This window comes from Stegostoma tigrinum, chromosome 5 (assembly GCF_030684315.1).
Source record: "Stegostoma tigrinum isolate sSteTig4 chromosome 5, sSteTig4.hap1, whole genome shotgun sequence".
In the NCBI taxonomy this organism is placed as follows: domain Eukaryota; kingdom Metazoa; phylum Chordata; class Chondrichthyes; order Orectolobiformes; family Stegostomatidae; genus Stegostoma; species Stegostoma tigrinum.
In genome coordinates, this window is record NC_081358.1 from 70,069,216 (window position 1) to 70,094,509 (window position 25,294).

General features: G+C 39.9%; 1 protein-coding gene across 2 annotated transcripts in view; it reads left to right on the plus strand.

The window, feature by feature from the left end:
- Nucleotides 1–25,294, plus strand: part of LOC125452046 (peroxidasin homolog) — a 499,162-nt gene that overhangs the window by 417,108 nt on the left and 56,760 nt on the right. For both annotated transcript variants that reach the window (XM_048529957.2, XM_059646061.1), the window contains one exon: nucleotides 15,660–15,794. In XM_048529957.2, the coding sequence (XP_048385914.2) occupies nucleotides 15,660–15,794 (135 nt within the window). The remainder of the gene's footprint in view (nucleotides 1–15,659; nucleotides 15,795–25,294) is intronic.

Below are 25,294 nucleotides of genomic sequence, written 5' to 3' on the forward strand. Positions count from 1 at the left end.
TTCTAAGAAAACTCAAATTTATAGCAATATAAAACTATCAGAAAATTTGATAGTCGTTTCAAACTTGAAGTGAATGTGGAAAATGATAAAAGTTTCCTATCAATTAGAAATAAACCTTTAGCTATGAAGTCACTTCTTTATTATCTATAAAAATGGTGTCATTATTGGACTGAGGTCAGCCAGGTAGACCTAAGAATAAGAGCTCCCTGTTTGGACCAGATTAACAGCAATCAGGGAGTCTGTTTGGGAAGCATGATTTGTTTGATCTTGCTGTCAAAGACTGGGTCCAGTATGTGGAAAGAATGCATTTTATCTTCCCCCTTGGCAAAGTGACATTGGGACAGACAAAAAGCAACAATGAATTCTCCTGACAGCTTGTGGACCCACAGCTTTTTTGTTATTAGGAGCCCAACATTTCTTCAGACACCAGAATGCAGCTAGTAGGTTAGCATCAATTTCAAACATGAGGCAGAGTACTGATGTGACTTCCATAGAAGAGGACAATTTCAGTTAAATGAATCACAGAAAGCAAAACATTGCATATTCATCTGGAAAGGGGAAAGAGTTCGAGACTTGATAATGAAGATTCCAACTTGATCAAGAACTCACTGCTGTTAAAAATAGAATACCTCACAAATAGTTCAGAATGTAGCCTCCCCATCCCCCTGTCAGCTCAGTCAGGGCCAATTAACCTCAAAGTATGCATATTCCAAAACTGTGCTGTATGACAGATGAAAGAACACTTCTGTAAGAAGTTTGGCACTGTTGTGAGCTGAATCCCAAAAGCAGAACATATACTTGAGTATTTCAAGCCATGATTGGATGCACATAAAGAGTAATTGTCCTCCTAATTAAATATCCAACATAGAAAAATAGTTAGAACAAAGGGCCGAGTTGACTTTTTCTGAAACCATGAACTTTGTGTACTTAACCCTTTCCTTCTGAAAACAGGGCAGTAACACCAGCTAACTATGATCTTTGCAACTCTGTGCGATCCGCAGTGGGGTAAAAGAATTGTTTTGTGGTACTGATCGTCTTTAACATATCTTTCTTAAAATGGGGGGGGGGGGGGGGTTGGTAATGTGGTGCAATGAAAACAATTTGTCTCTCAATGTCAACAAAACTAAAGAACTGATCACTGACTCCAGAAATTAAGGAGGCGAGCACATCCCCACCTATGTTAATGGAACTGAGGTTAAGAGAGTGAAGAGCATCAAGTTATTCAGAGTGACAGTAAAAGACAACCTGTCCTGGACTTCCCACATAGATGCAGCAGACAGGAAGGCATAGCAAAGCCTCTTCTTCCTCCTCAGGCAGCTCAGGAAATTTGAAATATCCATAAGGAGTTTCTCAACAATGTCTATAGATGCATCATTGAAAGCATACTGACCGGTGCATAACGGCCTAGTATCGCAACTATACTGCCCAGAACCACAAGAAACACAGAAGGCAGTGTGTACAGTCCAGACTATCATAGGAGCCAACCTTCCATCCATGAATTCCATTTACATGGAATAGAAAGACAGTCAACACCCTGGTAATGATCTCTTTCATCAGGCAGAAGATAAAGAATCCTGACACACACACACAGGTTCAGGAACAGCTTCTTCTGATCTATTAGGCTAACGGATGGACTCTAACTTCCAATAATATTGATTTGATCTTGCCTGGTGCACACCCTGTGCAATCTAATCTGTAAGCCTCTGTCTAAGTATTTTTGATCTGTACATCCTTTGCTTACCATGATTTGCCTGTACCACTCAGAAGATTTTCACTAATATTTTCATTAGGTTGGCTGGCCAGCTCAGAGTTAGTCCTCAACTGAAGGGACTCTAATCTCTTCAGAGATAATGGGAACTGCAGATGCTGGAGAATCCAAGATAACAAAGTGTGAAGCTGGATGAACACAGCAGGCCAAGCAGCATCTCAGGAGCACAAAAGCTGACGTTTCGGGCTTAGACCTTTCATCAGAGAGGGGAATGAGGAGAGGGTTCTGGAATAAATAGGGAGCCGGGGGAAGCGGACCGAAGATGGAGAGAAAAGAAGATAGGTGGAGAGGAGAGTATGGGTGGGGATGTTGGGGAGGGGATAAGTTGGTCCAGGGAGGATGGACAGGTCAAGGAGGCAGGACGAGGTTAGTAGTCGGAAATGGAGGTACGGCTTGAGGTAGGAGGAGGGGAGAGGTGAGAAGAAGAACAGGTTAGGGAGGTGGGGACAAGCTGGGCTGGTTTTGGGATACATTGGGGGGAGGGGAGATTTTGAAGCTTGTGAAGTCCACATTGAGCCCACATCTCCCTCACACCCCGCCCCCACCACAAACGCACCAAGAGGATCCACCTCGTTCTCACATACCACCCCACCAACCTCCGGATACAACGCATCATCCTCCGACACTGCCGCCATCTACAATCCAACCCCACCACCCAAGACATTTTTCCATCCCCACCCTTGTCTGCCTTCCGGAGAGACCACTCTCTCCGTGACTCCCTTGTCCGTTCCACACTCCCCTCCAACCCCACCACACCCGGCTCCTTCCCCTGCAACCGCAGCAAGTGCTACGCTTGCCCTCACACCTCCTCCCTCACCCCCATCCCAGGCCCCAGGATGACTTTCCATATTAAGCAGATGTTCACCTGCACATCTGCCAATGTGGTATACTGTATCCACTGTACCCGGTGTGGCATCCTCAACATTGGGGAAACAAAGCAGAGGCTTGGGGACCGCATTGCAGAACACCTCCGCTCGGAGGTGTTCTGCAAACAACTGCACCTCCCAGTCGCAAACTATTTTAACTCCCCCTCCCATTCCTCAGACAACATGTCCATCATGGGCCTCCTGCAGTGCCACAATGATGCCACCCGAAGGTTGCAGGAACAGCAATTCATATTCCACTTGGGAACCCTACGGCCCAATGGTATCAATGTGGACTTCACAAGCTTCAAAATCTCCCCTTCCCCCACTGCATCACAAAACCAGCCCAGCTTGTCCCCGCCTCCCTAACCTGTTCTTCCTCTCACATATCCCCTCCTCCCACCTCAAGCCGCACCTCCATTTCCTACCTACTAACCTCATCCCGCCTCCTTGACCTGTCCACCCTCCCTGGACTGACCTATCCCCTCCCCACCTCCCCACTCATACTCTCCTCTCCACCTATCTTCTCCTCTATCCATCTTTGGTCCACCTCCCCCCTCTCCCTATTTATTTAAGACCCCTCTCCCCATCCCCCTCTGATGAAGGGCCTAGGCCCGAAACGTCAGCTTTTGTGCTTCTGAGATGCTGCTTGGCCTGCTGTGTTCATCCAGCTTCACAGTTTGTTATCTTGGACTCTAATCTCTTGTTTATGTTGGTCAGCCAAGGCTTTCCTGATCGGCCCAGGTTAACAACCTTGTATTTAATGAGGTCTACTTTGTTTCAATCACTACACTTCTCTTTGATGCTATTGAATGCTTTCAAGTTGTCTACAGACCATAGCTACTTACAACAAAAACTGAAGGAAAGACATTCAACCTTGATCTCCAAAGGATCTAAGGCAGTAGCTTTTATTAATAGAGGGATCAAGTTCCGGAACCAAGAGGTTATGCTGCAGCTGTACAAAACTCTGGTGCGGCCGCACTCGGAGTATTGCATACAGTTCTGGTCACCGCATTATAAGGAGGATGTGGAAGCTTTGGAACGGGTGCAGAGGAGATTTACTAGGATGTTGCCTGGTATGGAAGGAAGGTCTTACGAGGAAAGGCTGAGGGACTTGAGGCTGTTTTCATTAGAGAGAAGAAGGTTGAGAGGTGACTTAATTGAAACATATAAAGTAATCAGAGGGTTAGATAGGGTGGATAGGAAGAGCCTTTTTGCTAGGATGATGACGGCGAGCACGAGGGGGCATAGCTTTAAATTGAGGGGTGAAAGATGTAGGACAGATGTCAGAGGTGGTTTCTTTACTCAGTGAGTAGTAAGGGAATGGAATGTTTTGCCTGCAACGGTAGTAGATTTGCCAACTTTAAGTACATTTAAGTCGTCATTGGATAAGCATATGGACATACATGGAATAGTGTAGGTTAGATGGGCTTCAGATCGGTATCACAGGCCGGCACAACATCGAGGGCCGCAGGGCCTGTGCTGTTATGTTCTATTTTCTAAATCTGTGCCTATTACTCAGCTGCTGTATTGATATTCCATACTGAGGACCGCTCCTGTGGTAATTTCCAAGGTAACCACTCCCGCTACCTTGTGATAATTGTAAACTCAACTAGTATGTAGTGCTGGGCAAAGATTAAAATCTTTTTCTGCCATCCTTTTTGTTTTGTCCTTGGCCTTTCTACTGATTATTGGTAGAGGATACACCGTCTTAGAGAATGCACTGAGGAGGTACTGTTCTTAGATACCAAGAGGTTTATTTCATGATAGTAAATGTGTATAACTCCATTTGTTCGTGTTTAATTATTAATACCTTACAGAACTGATACAGACACATCTGCTTTCTCTGAAACCCACTGTAAAATGGCTTATTGTCACCCATCAACTGTGTCAGATATCATTGTAATGGGTTATGCAATTTAACTTTAAGTCCTTTGGTAACTACATTATACAACAAAACCGCTGTGATAGAACCTGCCTAAAGAATAAACCACATTGAAAAGAGATGAACAGAAATGAAAAACTCAGTTGGCTGAGAAAATAGGACTGAGCGAGAAAGAAAAGGTCGAGAAAACCATTCACAGTCTCTGTCTATTGTTTTTACTACAGCAATTGCAGTAGAGATTGCAATGCCAGAGTGGGGCTCCTGAGCCATACCATGAGATGCTGAACAGAATTGGCAGCTATAGTGCAAAAAATAACCCATCTCAGATGACAGGCTGCCATTAAAAAATTGATGCAGAGCTCCTGGATAAATCAATCTTCTAGCTTTTCTTGAAAAGCAATAAACAAACCTGTTGAAATAATTTATGACACATTCTAACAGGAAGAATGATATGACAACTCTGAGGCCTAAATAAATCATCCCAGACTGTTCTGACAATAATAGGAAACAGCTGACAAACATTATGAATTAAGTGAAGAGAAAAATGAGCAATATAGTAAAAATACTGGTTTAACAGACATTAATATAGCATTTAATGCCATTGTGGTTCAGGTGGTGGTTATGGACAACAACATTTCTCATAATATTTTAATCAAAAAAATCAAATAGTTGAAATTGGATGAATTGTGAAATCTTCCCAGGTCCTGAATGATGTAAGCATTTGCAACTGAGGTGAGAAAATGGACTGAAATCAGCAGTAATGAGATTCTCCAACTAAGTGCTGAACAGTGAAATGGGAATGTTAGCAGTGAATGGCAAGAGAGTTATTTGCACCTGTCATTATTAGTTAATCTTACCTCATTTATATACAGTTTCCCATTCTCCCACATGTCTGATAGAAACTAGACAGCAGCAATTCCCGGCATAAGAATTAGAGCAGTTACCTGGCAACTCCCCACTGGCTTCTCTGGCCCTCCAGCTTGGTGGTCATCACTGTCACTTTGAGATTCACTGAGTGAAGGTGGCATCAGTTCCCCTAATCATGATCCAGATTGCAAATGAAGATGAAAATGGCCGCAACCACACCTGGAGTAGTGGGTGGGTGGTCGGTCCATCCAAGTGTTTCATTCTGAGAGCGAGGGGACTTTACCTTTATGCAATGGAAGGACATTCAAAGGACAATAGCATTCAAGCACCTGTGACATCGCTGATCAATCCCACTGACTGTGGTGCACAAGAAATGTATTGGCCAGAAAAATTCAACCAACTTGCCAAAATTGTAATCACCTTCCACAGTCCCATAGTCTGCACGTGGTGCAGGAGCTGCTTGCTTCACTCCTTGAAGCACATTGTGTAGACCTAAGGATGGTTCAGCTCTGTACCTTCAATGTTGTAGTTGCAGACTTTCTGCATGAGCCTCCTAGAGAGCATTCCATCTAAACACAACCCTCTACCTATCAGCGTAACTCTCACATTAATCATGGCCAATCCAACTAGCTTATACACCCCTGAACACTATGGATAATTTAGCATGGCCCAACCTTGTCCTGGAATATAATTTTACCCGTATATCCTATTTAGGCTGAAGGGTACCATGTCCCAATATCATTGCACAGGCAAGACCACACTCACACCCACACAGTAGCCCTCCCTTGCTCAACAAAGCCCTGATCCCTCTAAACAGCCAAAACCTTATCTAAGATTAATGAGATTAATATTTTATAATCTATTGGTATTGGGATCAGACCTAAGACAGGTAAATGGATTTCAGGAATGCATCAACCATGATCTGTTAAAATGGCTTATTCATCGTATTCCTATGCAAAAATATACATAGAGGAGATTAGGGATAAGTGGAGCAGTTGTCCCTGGCAGAGGTTAAAGGCAGAGTAAGGGGAAATCTAGTTTCCGTGTGCAGGTTACAGTTGGCCTTTCTATCTACTTGCCCACCAACACTACCTCAATCCCATACCTTTTCTAGGAGTTTGCAGAAATTAATATGGCATTTGACCTCCCTACTCCCAACCAACCGATGCTCACAAATACTTGTCTAGCATCTCATTCTTGTTTTTTTTTAAGAATCCAGCTGTGTAAAATAAAAATAATACGATGTAAAGTCAACAGTCCAGAATTTGACACTTCATGTGACAGCCGTTTGCCATAAAATCTTCAAGCTGGTTGCATGATGCTATGGATAATATCAATCATCACTGGATGTTCCCTGAGCTCATGGGATTCAACTATGAGGAAGCACTAGTTAGGCTGTGGTTGTTTTCCAAAGAACAGGAGAGACTGGGGACTACCTGAGGTGTAGAAATTTGGACAGAGCTTAGACAGGATAGATAGCATATAAACCCTACCTTCAGTAGAGGGGTCAATAGCCCGGAAAAATAGTTTTCAGGTGACAGGCAGGCTTAAAAGGGGATTTAAGGAAAATAAGACTCACCCAGCGCCTTGTAGGTATCCCAAACCCACTGCCCGAAAAGGTTGGTAGAGGCAGAAATCCTCTGAGGGCTTCAAATGCCGTAACATATAAAGGCTATGGGCTGAGTGCTAGAAAATGGAATTATAATAGATGTATATATTTGACGACCAGCACGGGCATGAGTTGAAGGGCCTCTTTCTGTACTATAAAAACTATACAACAGTAGGATGTACAAGACTGTTGAAACTCAGCATCAAAATGCTTAGAAAACTTCATTCCATCACAGGTAGGCACTGTGGCAACATCATTGAGTTCACGGAGATGTTATGGAGGTAACCGTTAGTCCTTTAAAGCCTTTGAATTGTTCTAGAGTCAGTAAGATGTCACCATAGCCAGCAGAATCAAATTTTCAAAGCCCATAGCTCTTTGATGTTTTGAATATCTTCCTTAATGTTTTTGTACACATAGCTCAGCCTTTCAAGGAGGATAAGATTTGATAATAAATTTTATATGATGATAAATAACTTAGCAAATTAGATTAAGGGATGTTCCAATCAGAAATAAATAGCAGATATTTAAGGGGATATTTCAAAATATATACGATAGAGGCATTGAGAATGAAAGACAAATATTATGAGGGGAGGACTGACAATCTGTGATTAATTGAAAAAATTAAAGATTGTTAAAGGCAAAGTATATAATTATGCAAAGATAGGTGGCCAGTGGAAGGAAGAGAATATTTAAAAGTTAAAAAGGACAATTGGAATTTAGAGAAGGGCTAGTCAAAATATGAAAGTGAACAGGATGCATTTCTATAGCTTTTTAGAAGATGAGTCATTGGAATGATCATTAACCCTATGGAAAGTTAGTTAGGGAATTAATAAAAGAACATAAGGAGTATGCAGATTAATTAGATGATTGATGAACTACTTTGCACTTCACTTGAAAGAGTATTAACAACATCTCTGAAGTAGCTGTAAATCAGGTGATAGAACAGAAAATTACTGGGGGCAGTCCCAGTTAGACTTCATCCTAAATCCTTAAAGAAACTATTTAGCGCGTTAGTTGATGCTTTGGTTTTAATTTTCCTGAACATTTTTGATTGAGGGACAGTCCAATTAGATTGAAAGGCAGTGAAAGAACTTTTTATTCAAAAAGGAAGACAAAGCAAAAAGCTGCAGGCCAGTTAGCTCAATAGCTGAGAGAGAGAATGTTACAAACTGTTATTAAAGTTGTTACAGCAGGATGCTTGGAAATGTTCATTGTAATCAGGTGAAATTACAATGGTTTATTCTAGGGAAATTATGTTTAACCATTGTAGTTCTTTGGACGAAGTATCATGTACTGTGTGTGAAATGTACTGCAGTTAGATGTGCAAAATACATTTGATAAGATGCCACATCCAAGATTATCATGAAAAATAAAAGCTCAGAGTAAGGGGTAACATTTTGGCATAAATAAAAAGATTGCCCAGATGGCAAGATGTATTGAGTGGTAAATCGGATCAGTGCAGGTTAGTTAGATGACAGATGAAGGCACCAAGTTATTGGTTGTTATATTTAATAATGCTGTCAATATAGGTAGGAAAGTAAGTTGTGAAGGAGCCTATAACTCCATAATAGAAAGAAAATGATCTAAATGGTGAGAGGTTGCAGAGCACTGAGAACTGGGCCTCTGAGTACATGAGCTGAAGAGGTTAATTGGCAGGTGCAGCAAATAATTAGAAAACTAATGAAATATGATTGTTTGGTGCAAGGTTATTTGAATACAAAGGCAAAGAGGTTATGCTTTAATTATACTGGACTTTGGTAAGATTGTATACTGTGTATAGTGTTGGTTTCCTCAGTTAAGAAAGCATGTAAATTTATTGGAAACAGTCCAAAGAAGATTTACCAGAATAGTACATGGAATGCATGGGCTATCTTGAAGAAAGATTGAATAGGCTAGGTTATATCCACAAGTATTTAGATGTGCAAAAAGGTAACTTGGCTAAACAATCAAGATCCTGAGCAGTCTTGTCAGATTGGAGTCACAGAGAAAGGTCATTCAGCCCACCAAGTGTGCATTGACCCTGTGAACAGCATCTCCAACCAGACCCAACATGGCTCCTTTTTCGTCACCCCATACCCACAACGTGCGTGGGGTTTTCAACCACACCTAACCCAACATCCCTGAACCTGGACAATACATGGTAATTTGCCATGACCAATTGACCTAACTTGTACATCTTGGGTTGTGGGAGGAAACCAGAAGATTCAGCGGAAACCCAAGCAGACAAAGGGAGGTTGCGCAAACTCCATACAGACAGTCACCCAATGCTTGAGACAAATATGGGTTCTCTTTACAGCCCACTTGCTATGTTTAAACATAACACATTGTCTATACAAAACAGAAATAACGAGTATATTTTCCTCACAAAGAATCATGAGTATTAGAACTCTTCCTCTAAAGCAGTTGAAGCATATTCTTTGAACATTTTATTAAAAAGGTAGATTCATTCTTGTTAAAAAAGATCTGATACTTTTTCCAAGGGTAAGCTAAAACGTGAATTCAGCCATCATGAACATTAGTTAATGGTGGAGCAAGCTCAAAGTGCTGAGTGGTCTACTCCTGTTCTAATTCATATGTTCCAAGTCCATAAAAACCAAAAGAACTGTGAATGCTGTAAATCAGGAACAAAAAACTCTGTAAAAGCTCAGCAGGTCTGGTCGTATCTGTGAAGAAAAAAAAAGTTAACGTTTCAGGTCTGATGACCCTTCCTGTTCTGAGGAAAGGTCACCAGACAGGAACGTTAACTGTGAGCTTTCCTACCAACTTCTGCTTTTGCTCTAAGCCAATATTTTGCTGCTTTTTATATTGTGTGCATTCTGAAATATCTGAAATGTTTGACACTGCATTATGTATTTGGCACATTTGTATCAAAGAATGAAGTGTAACGTGGTGACAACCTAATGTTTGAAGATGTCTGAGAAGTATACAAGCCTTAACCCTTCATAAATCAGGAGAATAGATGGGTGTGAAAGTAATTACCGTGCCTTAATCATCTGTAAGTGATTCTGCAGATCTATTAGAACCCTAGAATATGCACCTTCATTCTGGGACATGTTCATACATCATAGTCTGCAGGCACCAGGTCTCAATGAGATTATTCAAACTTCAGAAAGACACAAGGTTGTAATATAACCTACTATGACACATTAGCAGGAACAAAAACTAAATAGTTGACTCTGGAAAGCTAACTTTAAGCAGCATGGCATAGATAGGACCCGTTGCTGCTGCTTGCTGTTCCCAGAAGAGGTCAGAAGGAGGTTAAAACACTGAAGATTGGGCTGATAAGAAAGAAAAAAAGTGTGTTCCATTAACAGCTGACAGTTGCCAATGGTAAAAAGAAGACTGTCCAGAATTTATTTTACTTTTGATGTCTGCAGTACAAATTCGGACCAAAATTAGTAATTTTGGGCAAAGCTTCAATAAAGCCAGGAAAACAACAATCTTAACAGTCCAAGCAATGCAGTCATAAAATACTCTTTTGCCAGTGAAGCAGTGGCCAATAATGATCCTGCAACTCAGGGAACAGAAAGCCTTCCTTGCTGGTGTAAGTTGCAGACAGCATTAAAAATCCCCGAAACAATCAGAAGGTGACAACAAAATTTCTAAGATTCCTTTAGAAGGCATTGCATCTCTTATCTGATTTTGCTCTTAAGGCTTTGGAGTTAGTTTTTTGGATCTCAAAAGTTTCTGAAACAGAAAAACGAGCTATTAAATTTAAAAATTGCTATATGCAATGAATGCACCACAGTCTAAACACATCGGGCCTGTACAACAATTATCTTAAATGTTCTGATAAAATACGATCACCACTTGATAATCTGAAGTTGAACTTCAGAACACTCTGTGGAATTCATGTCCTTTAATCCATAAAAGATAGAGACTATTGATTAATTTATAAAAAGTATTCAAATGATTTTGACATGCTGGCAGAACCTACTGACAGAATGTATCAGTGATAATGGGAACTGCAGATGCTGGAGAATCCAAGATAACAAAGTGTGGAGCTGGATGAACACAGCAGGCCAAGCAGCATCTCAGGAGCACAAAAGCTGATGTTTCAGGCCTAGACCCACTCTCTGATGAAGGGTCTAGGCCCGAAACGTCAGCTTTTGTGCTCCTGAGATGCTGCTTGGCCTGCTATGTTCATCCAGCTCCACACTTTGTTATCTACTGACAGAATGGTTTGGTTTGTGATAGCTTTCCAAGGACACCTCATGGCCAAAAGGTTACACAGTGGAAGCATTACAATAAAACAAGTTGCAGGTACAAAGCTATATTACCAGGTGGACAGAAAATACAGGCTAAGTGTAATTTGTCCTCTAATGGATTAATATGCAATGTATGGAAGCCAAGTAAACATGTGTGCACAACTGTATGTGTGTACCGTGAAATTACCCAGATCTTTATCCTGTATACAAAGCCTGTGGCTCTAGAAGTATAAATGCAGAGGGCACAGACTTGAACAAGTGGCTCAACAGCATGAGGAGCTACAACGCAAAGCTAGACCAGTTCTGTATCATAAAGGGGAATACCAAAATAGTTAGTTAAGTAAGCTGACATTAAGTAAGATGAACATGCAAGAATGCATTGGCACGGTTGTACCAACAGCAGCCTTTGCCACAGTCCAAGTTTTATGACCATTATCACAAGATCAGCGTAATAAATATGCAAACACTAGATACTGCACAAGTATAAACATCCTTCACTGCTTACACTAAAATGTATGTACCCATGGACATGGCAAATGATAATTCAACCAAATCAATGCCAGATGATTTTGTGCACAGTGGCATAGAGATTCCAATTTGTGGATCTAGTAGTATTGATGAAGGGGACATTATGGATGTTGTTTATTTGTACAGTAGGAAGACTTTCAAAATGCTGAAGATATTAGTGTGCAAAATTAGTACACATGGGATTGGAGGTAATGTGTAATTAATACAAAGCTGGTTGGCAGAGAAGAAAAAAAAGGAATAAATGAGTTTCTTTTGCCAAAATACAGGTACTGACTAGTGGGATATTGTAGGAAATCAGTGCTAAGATAGCAGCTATTCACAATATATATTAATGTTATCAATTAGGGAACAAAATGTAATATCTCCAAATTTGCAGATGACAAACCTGGGTGTGAGGAGGATGCAGACATGTGTCAGTGTTTTGACAGGTTGAGCAAATACATATCAGATACAGTATAGTGTGGATAATGGTGAGGTTATCCACTTTGATAGGAAAAATAGGAAAGCAGATTATTATCTGACTATAAATTAAGGGAGGGAAGTGTGCAACAAGACCAAGGTGTCCTTGTACACCAGCTACTGAAGGCAAGCAAGAAGGTGCAATACATATATGTTGACTTTCATAACAAGAGTGGGTTTTAATACAGGAGCAGGCATCACTTGCTGCAATTGTACAGGCCTTGGGAAAATTGTTACTGTTAGAGAGGGAGTGCAGCTAAAGGATTACTGGACTGATTCCTGAATGTCTGGGACTGAAGTATAATGAAGGGTTGAATTGTTAAGGATTATTTTCGTTGGAGCTTAGAAGAATGAAGGTAGATCTCATTGAAATGTATAAAATCATCACAAGAGTCAACAGTGGAAATACTGGAAGGATGTTCTCAGTTGCGATGCAGTCTAAAATCAGAGGTCACAGTCTAAGTATATGGAGTGAACTATTTAAGGCAGAGATGAGGATTTTTTTGTTTACCCAGAGAGTGTGAATTTGGGAATATGTTACTGCGGAAAGCAGTCAAGGCCAAAATATTGTATGATTTCAAGAAGTTGGATGTAACCCTTGGGTCTAAAGGAATCAAAAGGATATGGGGAAAAGCAGGAACTATCTATTGAGTTGGATGATCAACCATAAATCATGGTAAAAGGCAGAACAGGCTCAAAGGGCCAAATATCCCACACCTGCCCCTGTTTTCTATGTTTCTATTGGGAGCACTCGAGTGTCTCTAACAAAACTCATTCTGGTCACCCCAATAGTCTATTTTATGGGCAGCCTACTGCTTTCAAACAACGTATCCTTGGTAATCATTCATGGTATCAAGACAATGATGAAAACCATAGGTCATGAGTACCACCACGGGGGTAAAAAGGTACAATGCACTTGATGCCGCACCATATTCCAACCTAACAAACTTAATCCCACAGCAGAATCAAAACAGAATCAGTATTTGGTCAACAAGTGTGAACAAACCATTCCAGCCATCATTCATTGATACTCCTTGCAATACAAAATCCCCTAACAAACATTGTGAAAATATACGGCAGCCTCCAGCAAAGAACACAATAACCAGGTTTGGTTGGATAAGTAAACTGCCGTTATATTTCAGAGACTTGTAAATTTATTGTTTTCTTAAATGATTTATACAGATACAATATAGATTTATACAGTGCAGAAAAAGGCCCTTTGGCCCATCAAATCTGCACCAACATAACTAAAGGTGCACTAATCCCAATTTATCCCATATTCTTGAATGTGATGATATTTGAAGTGCTCATCCAAATATCTTGAAGGCCAAAGTTTCTGGCATCCACTACCTTCCCAAGCAGTGCATTCCAAATTCCCACCACCAGCAAGTGAAGATGATTTCTTCCCCTCCATCCTGCCCCACCAAATCCCCTCTGAACCTCCTGCCCCTTGGTCTAAAACTGAACCCTCTCATAATTGACCTAATAATCAAAGGAAACAGCTGCTGTCTATTCACCCTGTCCACATCCCTTAATCTTACACACCTCAACTCATGTGCCCCTCCCCCTCAGTCTTCTCTGCTCTACTGAAAAGAAATCTAAGCCGGTCTAGTCTGCCCTTACAGCTCAGTTTCTCCATGCCGTGAACCTTATTTGCAATGCCTATATTGCTATCACAACCTTCCTGTAGTGATAGGACCAGAACTACACACTAGTTCTCTAGTTGCGGCCTGACCAATGCTCTGTACAACTCCTTCACCTCTTTGCTGTTATACCATGTGCCATGACAATGAAACCAAGTGTCTCATATGCCTTCTTAACTATCCTATTCACATGATCTGCTGATTTCAGCGATCTGTGAATAATTACCCCAAGATTTTTCTGTCCCTCTCAGCTACCCAGCGTCCTGCTATTCATTAAATACTCCCTCATCTTGTTTCTTCTTCCAAAGTGCATCACTGGTCTGCTCGTCTGACCAACTTGTCTGGATCTTCATGAAACCTACAAACATCATCTTCACTTAATATTCCTGCCACATTTTCATCTCTATCATTTATGTATAAAGTAAAGCATGCAGCACTGATCCCTTGTTGTATACCACTGGACGTCAGCCGACAGTCACTCAAAACAGCCTTCTACCACTAAACCAGTTTCTGATCCATCTCACCAATTGTCCTTGAATTCCATGTGCTTTAACCTTCTCAGGGAGAGTGTCCCATGTGGGACCTTGTCAAGAGCTATGCTAAAATCCATTTAAACTACAACTGAACTTCCCTCATTGATCACATTTTCAAAAAAAAACAAATATGTTAGGCATGTTCTTCCTCTGACAAAGCCATGATAACTATCCCTAATTAATCTGTGTCTTTCCAAGAGGGTATTAATCCACTATTAAAGAAAATTCTGGAATAGTTTCCCTGACCCTAACATGAGACTTACCAGTCTGTAATTTCCTGGTTCATCTACCACTCTTCATAGGAAGTGAAACCACACTAGCCATCTTTCAGTCCCCTGAAATGTCTTCCATAACCAGACAGGAATGAAAAATTTGTGTCAGAGCCCCTGCGATTTCCTGCCTCCTCTCCCACACAATCCTATTAAATGATTTAAAACATATTAAAATTTGTTTCTTTTAAAGTAGACATTTAACTCTAAAAAGAAAAGAGATGTTGTGGTAGGGTTTAAACGTACTTTTGTGGGTCCATGTTCCCAAAACTACTAACAATCACTCCTACTTAACAGGATGCAATGTATTATTCAATGACTTGTAGTCAGGCTACAGCAGGTGGTAGGAATTAGATGCATATGCTTAGTTCCCTAGTTAACACTTTTTGCTTAAAAACGTGTAGACCAAAAACAAAGTCCCTAATTATTGTTTTACAATGTGTGTGTTTGGTATGTTTATAGCAGAGAGAAGAATATCATAATTTAGTAACCGTTGCTTACATTTATGTACTTTTTATTGAAAAAAATTCGAGGTGGCCGCTCAAATCAATGACAGAATTATGATTAGATTGGTCAGATTTGCAAGAATAGAGTTCAGAATTAGCAATTCTGAAAAAAAAGCAAATTGCCTTCATTGCAACGTATTAGGTATTATTCTGCAAATGGTTTGTTAAATTTGAATCTGTAGTGTTGGAATAGGTAGATGATGATTGTGCAAGGTATCGTATAGCTGGTGAAATCCATCATCGGCTACATACTAAACTGTTATTGATTTATTTGACTTTATTTTCACAGGTTTAATGGGTAACTCAACATCCAAGTCTTCACTTTAGCCGATTGCTGCTTCCTGATGCTAATTATCCATTTTTGCTCATTCAATGTCTGATATTTTGGATTGGGGTCTAATGACCCTGCAGAGTAGAACATAACTGGCCTGAATAACATCCAAGGCTTTTAACCATTTAAAACATTGTATGAAACATTACCTAGTTATGAACTAGTCAATATCATTATTTTATTATTTCAGGTTGTACGGCACACCACAGAACATTGATCTTTGGCCAGCACTGATGGTTGAAGATGTAATTCCTGGTACAAGAGTGGGACCCACCCTCATGTGTCTGTTTTTAACTCAGTTCAAAAGGCTGAGGGATGGTGACAGGTAGGATACTTCTAAGAAGAGTAAAGAATATGTAGCATGGCAGTGTTAGATGATACATTCAACTGTGAAAAAACAATTGCATTACAGATATTTGAGGTAAACTGCAGAGTGGAAGTATGTGTCATTCATTCCTAATACCATGTTAGTTTTTTTTTGCTTAAAAGGTATCAGTGTTTACAGCGATTTCTTTTGATCAGCTATCAAGCTAGAGTCTGTAAAAATGAAATTTATTAATATATTTGTAAGTAATAAACTTGGCCTGGTCCATGATGATGATGATGACATAACAACAATGCTTTCAACGCATTAAGTATTTCTTACATTTGGCAACTTTCATTAGGGCATTAAAACAGTCAACCCAGATTTTATGTTCTGGCTTAAAAATGAATATTAAAGATTCAGTGAAATTGCATACTTAAATTTAACTTGTGGACAGTTTTAGCTGCAATTTGTGTAGGGAATAAACTATTGATAGAAGCAGGAGACAAGTTGAAACATTTGTAAGATAACAAAGTGTGAAGCTGGATGAAGACAGCAGGCCAAGCAGCATCTCAGGAGCACAAAAGCTGACGTTTCAGGCCTAGACCCTTCATCAGAGGTCTAGGCCCGAAACGTCAGCTTTTGTGCTCCTGAGATGCTGCTTGGCCTGCTGTGTTCATCTAGCTTCACACTTTGTTATCTTGGATTCTCCAGCATCTGCAGTTCCCATTATCTTTGCAACATTTGTAAGCCACGATTTGCTCATTTCATATGCTTTGGGGGAGTTTAAACTTAAGAACATATCTGATGAATGATCTCCATTGTTGAGATAGAGATTGATTTAGTTTAACTGCAGCAGTTAAGAAGCTGCCTTCTTGTCCTTTGTTATGCAGCACTCTTTGTTAAAGAGACAGGGACAGAGTGAGATGGTAGAAGGTGAATTAGCATCAGGGACAATTGCTCTGGTCAGGACCAAAATCGTTGTTGCCTTCCATGAGTGTGAGACTATCCACACAGAGTTGCTTGGAGGATGAAGCAGAAAGCCAAAACAAAGCATGCTATTCAAAAAGTATGGCAGAAGGTGGCCATGCAAGCAATGGGCAATCAGCAATGCATCAATGAGTCTGCAAATGGTAATAAAACTCCATAAATATTTAGTCACTTCAGCAGATAGGCCAAGTTAAGTGAAACTGTGTAGACAAGCATTTAGGAAACACTCATTTCCTCATTGTTCATATTCATATGATGTCGCTGAAGAGGCACGAAACACTAATGATCTGAAATCTGTTTCTTGATTGATGACCAACAGTACTTAGCAATAATACACCAGAATCAAAATACAAGCTAAATTTGAAGACTTCAAATTTCTGTTGCTTTGAAAATAAATAGTAACATGCATGTTACGATACAAGTGGAGTTTCAGCTGCATTAAATGCTTCTGTACCTGAAAACTAGTGGATCTCTAACTTTGTTTAGGAATTATATCAAAAGCAAGAAGATTATGTTTCTTTTAGCTATTTTGTCCTTTTTCTTTCAACAAGCAGTTTTTTTTTCTTCTTGATTTCTTATGGTGAAGATGAAATTATTCCTGACTCCTCAGAAATTAAAATGGAAATGTGCATGGTTTCTGACAGTGCACGTCAACAAAATCTTAGTTATGTTAAATAACTTTCTCAAAATCAACTGAATCAATAAATGTTGATTTGCAACTCACATCTCCAGTAAGTCTTGGTTTATGGCTCAGTCTCTATGTAGAAATTGACCAATTGTCTTTTTGCTGATATGTGGCAGCTAGGTTTTAAACAAACAATTACAAGTGCAATTCAGGCCATTGGAAGCTTAAAAAAAGTCAAATATTCAAGTTAAAAAAATTCTCCTTTTTGTTTAAATATCCAAAGCTAAGTTACTTAAATATAAAAATTGTTTCTTGGTTTGGGTGAGAAAAGCAAGATTCTGCTAAATACATGCATTTAACTTTGTGCATTAAACTTGATCTACATGATACAGACAGATGAGTTTTTTTCCTGAAGGTTGTGCAACATTGGAATATTCTACCTCAAGGCAAGTAGAGAAGATATTTGAGTATCTTTTAAGACAGATGTGGATAGAATTTTGTTCAGCCCATGAATCAAGTATAATCAGGGGTAGTTGGGAATAAATAGTTGGAAACACAAGCAGATCGTTCATGATCTTATTGAATGGTATGGCAGGCTTTAAGAACTGAATTCTTTTGGTCTAAATGTTCCTATTTCATATGCAGCTCAGCTCTCTCACAATCTACTTGCAAGTGATTGAAAAATTGTACATAAACAATGCATGTTAAAGATGCAATATCCATCTTAGATTAGAGAAATGGTCTCTCGTTATATCCCTGGGTATTGCTACTTAATATGTGGAAATTGGTCAGTATGGGCATTGTTAAGGCAAGGAAAAGAATATCAAAGGCATAACTGAAACTTCAAATGGCAAGTACACAAGACATTTTGAATAATAATGATTACTTTGATCAACTGCAGAAATTTGATTTAATCCAATTTCCATGAACTAAATCAAAATTGTTAACCTACCTCTGTGAAAGTAAGCTCAACCCCACATGATTTGTCTAATCAACCATCCTGGGATTTGGCTCAACGGACTGAGAAAATAATTGCTGTTGTGAAGTCAAATCATCCAATTACTCCAGGCTAATCCAAGACACCAAAGGACATTCAAAACTCTGCCTTCCGTGAAAATTGTTTCTTTTGTGAACTGTCCCTGGATTTTTCTTGATACCGGATATTAAGAGTTGATACAATTTTGTGCTTAGAATCTAGATGCAATCCACTTAGCTGCCTGGCCTCTCAATGTCTTTGTGTAACTATAATTAAATTAACCAAATCACCATTTGGCTAACTTATAAAAAAATTCTAGAACATTTTATTGAATTCAAACCCACATCCCCAGAACCTTGAATCTGAATTACTAGTCCAGTGACAATACAGGACACTACACACACACGATCTCCTTAACTTCATTGCACCTTTTGAGAATCAAATAACTTGTGGCTTCCTGTTGGGATTGTGACAGCTCAAAAAGTATTAAACCTCCTCAGACCAGTAAATTGTCAACACAATTACCTTGCCCCTTGCTCTCTCCCTCAGTTTATAACAATTGCTACAATCACAACCTATTCTGGAAATAATTCCTTATGCACACTCTACCTTTTCCAATTGTCACACCAATTCAGTTTCCATTTCCTCAGCAAAATCCTGAAATATAAAACAAAACTTTCCTAACAATTCAATGCGCAACTCTCCCATTTTCTTGATTTAATTTGGTTTGCAACATGCCCGTAATACTGAGACTCACATTTAGCAGAATGATACTCTCAAGTTGTACACTTGCTGAAAAAAGTAATGTGACACACAAACTCGATCTTCCACCCATCAGACTGCCAGGGCAGGGCGCAGCATACGGTTTCAAGGGTTGGGGGTTACAGGGAGGGTTTCAGAAGCTTTCAGCAGCCTTTTTGCTTCGGCCCCACAGTTGTGCATAGGTCAATACAGAACCAGTCACAGCTGCTGAATTTGGACTTCAAATTTATATTCCTTCGCTTTGAAAACAGAATCATCAACTAAGTGACAGGCATGCAAAAGGTAGAATTGATCTTGCTTTCAAACTTATATGCATCTTTTATTCAACTCTACTTTTAACTCCATCAGTTTTTAGCTAATAAATAAAATCTAATAGATATTATGTTTGTGATTATCATTTTTAAATTGCAACCCTCAAATAAAACTAACAGGAGGGTTAAATGAGCTATGCAAATTCACAGATCAATCTGACAATACATATGATAACAAAGTGTGAAGCTGGATGAACACAGCAGGCCAAGCAGCATCTCAGGAGCGCAAAAGCTGATGTTTCAGGCCTAGGCCCTTATGACAATACACATGGTTTGGTTGTGACAAATGCCTTAAAAAAATTAAAGAAGAAAGCTCTGATCCTTGGACAAGCTGTCACTGCTCAATCAAAAATCTCAACATGTCGTGACTTGCAAATTCTTCTACACTGTCAGACAATCTGAATATGAAGTGAAGTGGACTCAATGCAGGGTTGGAGGGTTTGAGCTATTGTGAGGGCTGAATAGGCTGAGGATATTTTCCCTGGAATATTGGAGACTGCGGACTGACTTTATAGAAGTCCATAAAATCAAAGGAGATGGATAGAGTAAATAGATAAGGAATTTTACCCAGTGTGGGTGTGGGCGTGGGCATGGGCAGTCTGAAAGTAAAGGGCATAGGTTAAAAGGTAAGGGAGGGGGAAGGATTTAGAAAGGGATCTAATAGGCAACCTTTTCCACACAGAGGTTGGTGCATGCATGGAATGAGCTAACCAAGGAATTGGTGGAGGTTGGTACAATTAGAACATTTAAAAAACCCTGATTGAGTATCTGAATAAAGAAGGGTTTAGAAGGATATGGGCTAAAATGCTGGCAATTGGGACTAAAGATCTATTTAGGATTTCTAGCCTGCATAGATGAGTTGGACTGAGGGGCCGGTGCAGTGCTGTGCATCCCTATGACTTTAAGATGCAAACATTAGGAGACCAGCTGCCACATTTACTTGAGCCACAAAATGTGAACAGGAAACAACTTAAAAGGTATTAGTTTGAGGCCTGTGTTCTCAGCACCTTTTCATACTGTTAGGAAGCAGAGATGATTTACAGTGATCATAACAGCAACGACGACAACTTGGGTTGTGGGTGTGGAGGTTGGTTGGCTCGCCGAGCTGGTTTGTTGTTCCGCAGATGTTTCGTTAGTACTTGGTAACATCCTCAGTCCAGCCTCTGATGCAGCAGTGTATTTTCAAAACTCTGGGGCCCGTTGCGATGGATCACCTCACTTCCCGGCTTCCTCCGTAGTGGGATGTATATGGGGTTGAGTTCAATGTGTTTATTAATAGCCTGCTTCGTGGAGTGCCATGCTTCCAGGAATTCTCGTGCTTGCCTCTGCCTAGCCTGTCCCAGGTGTTGTGTCCAGTCAAAGTTGTGGTTCTCATCTCAATCCACATGGACAAGGAGAACCACAACTTTGCCTGGACACAACACCAAGATCCTGGCACAGGCTAGACAGAGGCAAGCACGAGAATTCCTGGAAGCATGGCACTCCACGAAGCAGGCTATTAATAAACACATTGAACTTAACTCCATATACATCCCACTACAGAGGAAACCCGGAAGTGAGGCAATCCATCACAAATAGACCCCAGAGTTTTAAAACTCAGGCGGGAAAACAAACCAACGCTTCAGAGGCTGCACTGACGATATTAGCAAGCACAGTAATGAAACGTCTGTGAAACAAACCAGCTTGGCGAGAACAAACAAAAGAGAACAACCAAGCCTTTACCAGAGGCAAATGTACTGACCTGAGACAGGTTTGCAAGGTGGACAGCGGATATATTCACAAGGGTATTCTGTATGATAAGTTAATTTGTGTTAGAAGACCATAGGATGCCCACAGATTCACTTTTCATAAACTTTTATTTTCATGCACCAGCAACAATAAGAGAAATGGTGATATTACCTGAGGGTAAGTATGCATTGCCTCACAAAGATCAGCAGCTTGACAAATGATTCTAATGCCACAAGAAAGCACGTGGCAATTATAACATAGTAACAGGATTAGGCCATTCAGCTCCTCAAACCTGTACTGCTATTCAACTGAGATCATGGCTGGTCTGTGTCTAACTCCATATCTGCCTTTGGCCCATGTCTTTTAATACCTTTCCTTAAAAAAAGTCTTATTTAAATAAACAACTGATCTAGCATCAACTATTTGTGGAAGAGAGTTCTAACGTCTAATGTCTACTACCCTAATGTCTACTACCCTCCGTACAGAACGGCTGCCTAACATCTCACCTCAGCAGTCTGGCCCTAATTCTCAAACTATAAACCCTGGTTCTAGAATCCCAAACCAATTGAAATAGTTTGTCTTCATCTATCCTGCTAAAAATCTTGAAGACTTCAACCAGCTCACCCCAATCATCTAAATTCTAAAGAAAATAGGCCTAATTTATGTATCTCTCCTCATAACTTGACTCCCGAAGTACAAGCATCTTTCTTGTATAAAAAAGGTACATTGTTCTGTCTCCAAGGAGAGTGTATCCTTCCTAAAACGTGGTGCCCAGATCTATTCATAATACTTACATGGGGTCTAACCAGAGTTATAGTTAGAACGTAACTTCTGCATCCTTGTTCTCCAATCTTCTAGACTGAAAGGCCATAATTCTATTAGCTTTCTTCATTCGTTTGTTTGGACATTTTAAAGATCTGTGCACTGAACCCTCAAGATTCTTTGGACATCCACAGAGATCAGAGATCATAGATCATAGAATCCCTAGTGTTGAAACAGGCCCTTAAACCCAACAAGACCACACTGAGCCTCCAGAGCATCCCACCCAGACCCCATCCTCCAATAACCCTCCTAATCTACACACCCCTGAACACTATGGGGAACTTAGCATGGCCAAATCAATCCACCTAACCTGCACATCTTTGGACTGTGGGAGGAAACCGGAGCACCTTGAGTAAACTGATGCAGACATGGGGAGAATGTGCAAACTCCACACAGACAGTCACCCAAGAGTACAATCGAACAAGTGCCCCTGGCCCTGTGAGGCAGTAGTGCTAACCACTGAGCCACTGTGCCACCCTTTAACTTCATACCATGTAGAAGATACCCTCATCTATGCTTTAGTCTAATATGGATAACCTTACACTGAACTCCATTTGCCACAAATTTTGCCGCTTAGTCTATCAATATCCCTTCATAATTTTACACCATGATCTAAACTGTCTAAAATTGTCTCATTTGGTGTTGTCAGCAAATTTGGATATATGAATTTCTATTTTATTATTCAAGTTGCTAAAAGATAATGAAAATAATTGAAGCCGAAACTCAGATACTTGTCAGAAAAATCACCAGCCACATCCTGCCAATTTGAGTATTTACCCGTTACCCCTACTTTATGTTGGTTGTCTCGTAACCAAATTCCCAATTATGTCAGTAATTTGTCTTCAATTCCATGGGCTTTTATGCGACATCCGTAGATACACGGAAACAAAAACAGAAATTGCTGGAAAAGCTCAGCAGGTCCAGCAGCACCTGTGGAGAAAAATCAGAGTTAAAGTTTCAGGTCCAGTGACCCTTCCTCAGAACAGTCACTGGAACCGAAAAAAAATTATTAACACTGCTTTCTGTCCAGATGCTTCTGACCTGCTGAGCTTTTCAAGCATTTTCCATATTTTTGTTAGTTAGCCACCATGTTTGACTATGGGGAAAATTGCATTGACAACATCCTCAGTTTTTACTGGGCCAGCATTAGTCATGATCGCCACTTTCCCTTTAAGTACAAAAATTCTTCTTGTTGATTTAATGTTCTTTGCAAGTTTCCTTGCAAAATCTCACATAATAGCTCTTATAAGCTGTTTGTGGCCCTTTGCTGGTCTTTATATCATTCCCATTTGGCAGAATTTATGCTGATTGAGGTAAGTAAGCCTATGAGGTTGAGCTATTCCCTCTCGGGAATATCAATTGATGTTCTTACATTTTTTTTTCTTTAAACATCCTACACTACCTAAAGCCTTACCTAAAGGTAAAAATCCTGTAGCTGATTCACACTTTGAACATGATCACTATTTGCTAATTGTTCAAAATTAGGTTACTAGTTAAATCTGGCTTATTACTGATGTAAATTGCTTGTCCTTTTTTTGCATCCAGGATGTATTGCTTTGGAAACTCTCAGATACACTCTAAAAATGCACTTTTTTTTCCTGCAAAATGCTTGTCTGCTTCACCCCAATCTCCATTAATACTACTGTCAATACTATTGTCTTTGCTATACATTTCTCAATTTCTAAATTTATACAATTTAGCACTTCAGAGTTATTACCAGGGGTTCTGTACACTATTACAGTTTTAGATCACTTACTGTCTGTCAGTTTCACCCATAAATGTCTCCATTGTATGGTATGACCTCATTATATCCTCCTTCACTACTGAAGTTAATTTTATTTCTAATCAGTAAAACTTCTCCACTTCCTCTGTCATTTTCCCTGTCCATCCTATAAACATTATAGCCTGGTATATTTAGTCCCCAATCCTGACCATCCTGCAGCCATCTCCGTAACAGTGACTGTATCATAGTCTTATATTTGAACTTGTGCCAGCAGCTGATTTTAATCTATTCCTCCATATGTTCATATGTAGCATTTTCAAATCTGGCCTTGAAATTCTAATCTCTCTCTCAGCACTGATGCTTTATTCAGCTATTTATTATTTCTCTTTTTTCTAGTTTAATCAAAACACTTCTTCTAGATTTGCCATGACATGCCTGCAAATGAACTAGCAGTATTGACGCTGTCCTGTTGTAAATGCTAATGCATACACTGTATGGAGGTGCACATAATATCAATGTCACTGTTTCACATTTGAAATAACACTGTCATTGTTCCACTTCAACTAAAATTTTTCCAAAGCTATCTATATAGAAACATACAAATTATCTTTTTGGGTTGCAGTTCCAGTGAACCCACCCATGGACTAGGAGACTCGGGTTCAATCCCACCTGCTCCACAGGTATCTGACATCTATGAACATGTTGATTAGAAAAGTAGGTTTTTTTAAAAGAAAATATGAATACACAAATTAGGTACAAGAATCGGGCACTCAGCTCCTTAAGCCTGCTTCACTATTCAGTAAGATCAGAGAGTCATTAGAATCCCTACAGATAAAGGCCATTGAATCTGCACTGACTTTCCAAAGAGCAATCCACTTCCCCATCCTATCCCTGTAACCCTACATTTCCCATGGCTTAAACCACTTAGTGGACACTTCCCTGGATACTGTGGACAACTTAGCACCTAACCCTGCACATGTTTGCGCTGTGGGAGGAAACTGGAGCACCTAGGGGAAACTCATGCAAACACAGGGAGAATGTGCAAACTCCACTCGGACAGTTGCCCAAGATGGGAATCAAACCCAGGTCCTGATGCTGTGAAGCAGCAGTGCTAGCTACTGTGCCATCATACCACTCTATCATAGGTGATCTGATTACTTCAGATTTTCACTTTTTCCATTAAACTATCTACCACTACCCTAAAAAAAGCTAGATGAAGCTTTGAGGGAAGAGAGCTCCAAAGAGACTCAACTTGCGAGAAAAACAATTTTCTTCATCTGTTTTGAATGATGGACCCCTTATTTTTAAACTGTGGATTAGAGTTCTAAATTATTGCATAAAGGGGCAATTTTAACTCTATTCTGTCAAAATTGTTTAGGATTTGTGTCTAAATTCCAGTCATTACAAGCCTAGCATCCAATATCTCCAAGACAGCTCATCAATTCCAGAAAGTTTTTAAAAAACTCTTGAATTGCTTCAAATGCGTTTATACTCTTACTTGATATGGAGATCTATACAGTACATAGTACTCCAGATGTGATCACACAAAGGGCCTGTATAACTGAAGCATAACATCCCTACTTT